At 41.9% G+C, this 6794-nt stretch overlaps 1 protein-coding gene across 2 annotated transcripts; it reads left to right on the top strand.

The window, feature by feature from the left end:
* The first annotated feature begins 898 nt into the window (after positions 1-898).
* irx6a (iroquois homeobox 6a) lies at positions 899-6563 on the top strand. 2 transcript variants are annotated; one of them, XM_035520956.1, is made up of 7 exons: positions 899-1218; positions 2013-2252; positions 2713-2822; positions 3076-3371; positions 3775-4428; positions 5307-5421; positions 5976-6563. In XM_035520956.1, the coding sequence occupies exons 1-6, from the start codon at positions 1153-1155 to the stop codon at positions 5414-5416; spliced, it is 1476 nt and encodes a 491-aa protein (XP_035376849.1). In that variant the 5' UTR covers positions 899-1152; the 3' UTR covers positions 5417-5421; positions 5976-6563. The 2 variants fall into 2 exon arrangements, with proteins under 2 accessions (XP_035376849.1, XP_035376850.1); XM_035520957.1 differs by having other exon boundaries at positions 5307-5417.
* The last annotated feature ends 231 nt before the right edge of the window (positions 6564-6794 follow it).

A 6794-nucleotide genomic window follows, 5' to 3' on the forward strand; every position in this document is an offset into this window, starting at 1 on the left:
CTCAGTGTGTAACTCGCTGGTTAAACAAGGCCATTTCCATCTGTTAATTGATGCAATTACGAATTTATCGTAATGGTCACGTAGGTCCCGAGATACACATCAATCAGTCTTCTATTGACCTGCCAGAGGCTTTCTCTGCGCATGCCCACTGGGACTGTTCCTTTCCCTAATGGAGATGGAAACATCACTGTCACTACCATCAGGTCGGACCTCTGTTCGGACAGACAGATGCAAGATTTTTAGCCACCACTTCCGTGCACAGCTGTGTCACTGGCGTTTTGTAGAATATGTTTTATTAGACTAGGGGGGAAAAAAACAACCTTATTTTACAATGTAAATAAATAAATACATACATGCCCATTAAACAAATGTCAACAAAAAGTTCTTCTTTGTCTGTGGATATATAATATGATAATGATAAAAATAAGAAATTCAGAGAAAATGATTTACCTTAAAAATGATCATAAAGATAGACTCAGGCACTTGGGGACGAAGAAATATCAAATAACTGTTTGTCTACTGTTCAAATGAAGTGTAATGAATTGATTAAAAATGCAAGATACATCCCATATTACACCAAACCTGTGTTTATTATCCGTTGATAAGCGAACCTAAAACAAGATTAATTTCATGTTTCCCAAATAGATTGACCCATCACACAGAGAGTTTTGCTTCTTTTAAAGCTATAGAACAGTTTATTGCACAAAACCGAGATGACAGGGCTGTCCAGAACACATTTCAAGAAAAGCGCGCTGGCGGTTGCGATTGACAAAGACATTATTCCATCCGAGCGCGCCGGGATTACAGTGACGTCACGTCGATACCCGAGCACCAGTGCATGCTAAAGTACTACAGACGCACAAATAATGGCACAAGCAGAACTCCATATCTTGCAAGTCTTACGTTATCCTTTAAGCTTTCTTCAGCACCACCAACAATAATTTTATACTTGATTAGGATTTAGTCCGAATTCCCGGCTCCTTGGGGGGATTAGTCCTACATATAAGTCTACCAGCAGGTGTAAACAGGCAGCGCAACCGCTTAAGTGCAGGCATCTATTATTGAGCGAAAGGCCGAGCGTGGAAATGCGGGTAATACGGTGGATTTGAACTAGATTTGGTTTCAATCGATCATCGTAGAAGAATATTGCTGATGGTACCTAACGAAGCAGTTATGGCTTTCCCTCAGTTTGGATATCCTTACAATGCAACTTCTCAGGTAAGCAAAAATAAATAATAATAAAAAAAATAACATGGGTTTTGTTTTGCTTTGTTTTTCGTTAAAGCTCCGTGCCAGTGCTCACAGTAACATTCTGCTCTTTCACAGTGTTTTTTAAGTATCGTTAAATTTTATGCGGCTTTCTTACTGACGTCAAACTCAACAGTATATGTTGTCTGTCAACATTTAGAGTAATGCGCAATTTGAATTATGAATGAACTCACGTGTTGTGGGGTGGCAAAAACATGTGTATATTACCTTTAAGGTGTAATTACAGCCTCAGCTCCTCCCTTCAGTGGTACTGCATAGTGCCGGTGTAACTTTCAGCCACGTTAACACATTAACGCGTATAAACTTTAATGCACCTTTGTATAGTAAACGATGGTCTACATTTATTAAACTTTTAGTTAGTTAATCACAACACAGTAAGAAGTCAGCTAGCATCAAACTTCTTCACAACGTTCAATGCACAACATGGCGAGAAGTTTTTGGATCAGTTGCATGAAATATTTCGGATGCATGAAATTGTATGCCCACCTTCTATTTAAAACATGAATGGTATTAAAAGTAACTGCAGATGTTCATAATGATTATCCACATTTATAGTTATTACTAATATCAATATGACATTATGAGGAACATTTTTTTTAAAATGTAGAATACAGAATTTTCTGGAAAAAATCTACATCTTACCTTTGTACGTTACAATTCACCAAAACAAGCACGGAGTAAAGATTAAACATGTCTACAGCAAACACAAATAACGTGTCCTTCCATTAATTTTCTTCATGCAGTTTTTCGTGTCGCCAAAGCCCACTACGACTTGCTGCAATTCGATTTCCAGGTCGGTTTCGGACGGTTGTAACGCGCTCCAGACTGCAGCCTCCTTCTGCTGTGCCTCACACGAGAAGCGGACGGAGCTCACGGCGGCTCTCGGGATGTACAGTTCTCCGTACAGCGCGGCCGCGGCCGGCCAGGGCTACGCCAGCTACCTCCCGTACAGCACCGACCCACCCGCTATATACTCGACGCTGGTATGTGGTGCATTTTAATCCAATTGTTTTTTGTTTGGGTTTTTTTTTTAATTAAGATTTTGCGTTTCATCGATCGACTCCTCAGCGTCTGAACGTTCTATCGATTACTTTTCGTTGTTTATAACACCAATCAGATGAGTACTGAAGTAACTTTGAATAATAAGCGCAAACGACGCGATAAAGGTATTCTCTTTAGACCACTTTTTTGTTCTAGAACTTAAAAAGATATTTTACTGCATTGTAAAGATTTTGCATCGGAAATAATATAGAACAAAAAAACAGGTAGAAAATAATTAGGCCGTAAAATACAATTTATGCGTTACACTTATACATTTATGCTTCCAATAAATAAAAAGAAACTGGGCTATTCTAAAACTTTAGTTCAATAGATAGACAACTACATAATATATGCTTGACTGATTCTGACTTTTAATTTTTGTACAACGCGTTTCATTTGTAGACTCCCCAGTATGAGGTTAAGGAGGGGACAAGGAGCCTTCACAGTGGGTTAGCCCAACACCACGCGTACTATCAATACGACCATTCACTGAGCCAGTACCAGTATGACAGGTAAGAGTTACGGTAACACATCAGTATAAAGACATTACACTCTTCAAGACAAGATTTTAAAACAGTAGGACATATGAATTAGTTATGGATTTCAACAATGTCTTGCTACACTTAGGAAAGGTGGATGTCGTCTATGGTCAGCCACTGAACTCTAACATTACATTTGTGACCACGATGTGTTTTTTTTTTTTTTTTTTCTATTAATGCATAAAAGTGTAGGAGTAAAAAAATTCACATAGATACCTTTCTTCAGGTATGGGACTGTGGACTTTAACAGCACAGCCAGGAGGAAGAACGCCACTCGAGAGACTACAAGCACTCTCAAAACGTGGCTTTACGAGCACCGGAAAAATCCGTACCCCACCAAGGGCGAAAAGATCATGCTGGCCATCATCACCAAAATGACCCTCACGCAAGTGTCCACCTGGTTCGCCAACGCCAGGAGGAGGCTAAAGAAGGAGAACAAGATGACCTGGACACCCAAGAGCAAGGCTGGAGATGACAAGAAGGAGAACTTGGATAAGACAGACCAGGAGTGCGTCACCAAAGGTCTCTACTTCCTGTTATTATCAGTTTGATCTGTACTTAAATGCCAATGACACCTGGAGTTATCTTAGCAAGAATAATGACACCTGAAGGTAGTTTAGTAATAATAATTACACCTGAAGTTACTTAAGAAAGAATAATAACACCTGAAGGTACTTTACTAAGAATAATAACACCTGAAGGTAGTTTAGTAAGAATAATATCGCTGAAGTTATTTTAGTAAGAATAATAACACCTGAAGGTAGTTTAGTAAGTTACAAAAATGTGCTGATCTTTTTTTTGAGTTATTGATAGTTTGCTTGTTAATAGTTAATCTGCTTTTGTTACTAAAATGATTAATGAGACCGAGGTATTTTTCCCAGTGTTTCTGAGAGCAGATATCTCCATTCTTATTCCGACTCTAAAGATTGCAAAGAGGACCTGCACCTCAGTGACTTGGATGACATTGAGGACGAGGACGAGGACTGTGACAAACTGGACATGGAGTGCGAGAAACGCGGACAGGACACACCAACTCTCAACCCGCCTCTCCTGTCCACATCCAGCCCTGTGAAGAAGGACTGCGAGCTGCCCATCTCTACCAACTACCCCGCTTTCCCCCATGGCCTGAAACACATGCCGTCTGTCACGCCCGGCTGCGTGGACCCCCTGGGCCCCAAGCGGTGCCTGTCACGGCCTCCCGTTTTGCCTGCCTCTGTCTGCCCTGCTCCCCTCTCCCACTTCCAGGGGTCGGAGCACAAGCCGCGGATCTGGTCCCTAGCCCGGACCGCTTCTGATGCCGGGACGGTGTCAGGAAGTCAGCCCGGGATGGAGTTAAGGACCGGGGGCAGAGCCAGGAACTGTCAGGTACAGGCGGCCCGGACGCTGGGAGGTGGCGGGCAATGCAGGGGCGCCAAGGGCCTCCAGGAGCCCACAAACGTGGGCCACACAGAGAGCCTGATGGAAGAGGAGGTGCAGGAGTGGAGTAAGGTGTACAGCATGGCTGGATACAGAGAACTACAACTCTATTGCTCCTCCCACCAGGCTGTGACCGGATCATGCCAGTATTCCAACATGGAAGGTATAGCATCTCAATGTAATTATTTCCAAACAGTGCATCATGAAATGGCATTTTAGTGACCTTATTGACCTTGTTTTATTAAAACCTGCAGGTTACAGACATGCCCTGTATGGTTCTTTAAAATTTTTCTTTTGTAGTGTTTCAAATGGTAACATAACAGTAGCATAGTTCTGTTGCTATTATAAATTATTCTTTTTCATTTTTACATTTTTATTTATTTATTTTCCAAATTCAAGGCAAACTGGACCATGCATTCAGAGCTGACCATCTCAGGTGTGTGTGTGAGTTTACATTTGGCATACTGGGACTGTGTCTTCTGTGCATTGTAGGGTTCTGCACTGGTATATTAGGACTCTGTCCTGTGTCATTTGGAGGGTTCTGCACTGGGAGTACTGGGACTGTGTCCTGTGTTGATTGTAGGACTCTGTACTGGGTGTACTGGAACTGTCCTGTGTGGTTTTGGGGATTCTGTACTAGGAGTACTGGGACTGTGTCCTGTGTGGATTGTAAGCCTCTGTACTGGGTGTACTGGGACTGTGTCCTGTTTGGATTTTAGGACTCTGTACTGGGTGTACTGGGATTGTGTCCTGTGTGGTTTTTAGGGTTTTGTATTGGGTATACTGGAACTGTGTCCTGTGTGGTTTTTAGAATTCTGTACTGGGAGTATTGGGACTGTGTCCTGTGTGGAGTGTAGGACTCGGTACTGGGTGTACTGGATCTGTGTCCTGTGTGGTTTTTAGGGTTTTGTACTGGGTGTACTGGAACTGTGTCCTGTGTGGTTTTTAGGATTCTGTACTGGGAGTACTGGGACTTTATCCTGTGTGGATTGTAGGACTCTGTAGTGGGAGTACTGGTACTGTATCCTGTGTGGTTTTTAGGGTTTTGCTGTGGAGGGACGTCTGAAGCAGAGTCTCCTGTGCTTGGTGACACATGTGTAACACTGCAGGATTCCAAGGCAACCACTGTCAGACCAGTGATGAAGAGATGAAGTAGGTGAGCACACCTCAGACACACACACACACACACACACACACACACACACACACACACACACCTAGTTATTAAAAGACATTTATAAAGTTTCTTCAAAAAAGTTTTATGTCCACAGAAGCCACAGACGAGAGCACATCTGTGTTTTCATTAAAATAAAAATTCATAAATCTAGTGATCTTGGATTACAGTTTATTGGAAAATGCTACAGTCATTCAGCAAACGCGGGTGCGTCGTCACTGACACCTAAACACATTAATGAGATGCTTGATTTAGCAGATTCAGACAAAATGGATCAGTATAACTGGATCACTTATATTTAATCTATTGCTCAACCGAACAAAAAGGCCTGCTGTAATTCCTCCGTGTGTGTGTGTGTGTGTGTGTGTGTGTGTGTGTGGCGTGTGTGTGTGTGTGTGTGTGTGTGTGTGTGTGTGTGTGTGTGTGTTTAATGACAAGTTATATATGTAACGAATAAATTCTGCGCAAAATTCTTGCAATACCGCGTGCTATTCCGCGTGCGCATTTGTTCAGTCATTCTGCATTTCTATCTTCAGGATGACGAAGGCGCTACCATTAAGCACTGGGACGTGCAACTTCAATTATGCACTAGAGACCTGAAATGAAGAACAAAGCTCGTGGCAGCTGAAACTCGGGATCTGAGCGCGGGACCGGGCGCTCAGATGGAACTGTGAAATCCGAGGTAGCCATAATTTTGCACAAATCTGATTTCGAAGGTGTTGATGACTTTATGCAACGTTTTAAAAATGCAACTGTTATGAAAAAAAAACTGTGCGTACTTTCTGATGTCTGCAATGGCAATCGTAGTTTAGTAGTCTTACTTATCTATTTATTGCTTAATTATTAATTTACTATTTATTTGGTGCCATGCGTCTTCTCGGTGTTTTGTTGTGTAGATTATTTCCTGTGGTCACGTGCTGAATGTTCCCTGTGTTTTGGTTTCTGGGGGACAGATGTAAATCTTATCGTTAGTGTTTTGTTTGCTTATTAACTCAGTAAGATGAAAACTGGAGCCTGGAGTGTATTCTCAAGGAAAAAAAAACAAAAAACATCGTGAATGGGCCTATCCGTGTTCCGTGTTTGCCATTTCTAAACTATTTTATAAGAATGCATTTTTCAAAGACTGTCGTTTCTGTGTCATGATTTCTCTGCCTACAAATGGGCCAATTAAAACATTTGAAGCACCGCACTTGATCAAAGTTTATCTCTTTGACTCGGCGTATGGTGCCAGGACGTTGCTGGAAGGTCATAATTCAGTCGAGGACGTGAATGAACTCTACAAGGCATAGAAGAAAGGGGACATTATTCCCTCTTTGTCGTTATTTAATCGGTAGTGGCATCAAACACTTTGTTAA

Source organism: Electrophorus electricus, chromosome 21 (assembly GCF_013358815.1).
Source record: "Electrophorus electricus isolate fEleEle1 chromosome 21, fEleEle1.pri, whole genome shotgun sequence".
NCBI classification, from domain to species: domain Eukaryota; kingdom Metazoa; phylum Chordata; class Actinopteri; order Gymnotiformes; family Gymnotidae; genus Electrophorus; species Electrophorus electricus.

Excerpts from the sequence above, each read along its gene's own strand:
- irx6a (XM_035520956.1), top strand. The coding sequence starts at position 1,153 with ATGGTACCTAACGAAGCAGTTATGGCTTTCCCTCAGTTTGGATATCCT. Across the intron at positions 2,823-3,075 it reads AGCCAGTACCAGTATGACAG|GTATGGGACTGTGGACTTTA; the intron begins GTAAGAGTTACG and ends ACCTTTCTTCAG. Across the intron at positions 3,372-3,774 it reads CCAGGAGTGCGTCACCAAAG|ATTGCAAAGAGGACCTGCAC; the intron begins GTCTCTACTTCC and ends CCGACTCTAAAG.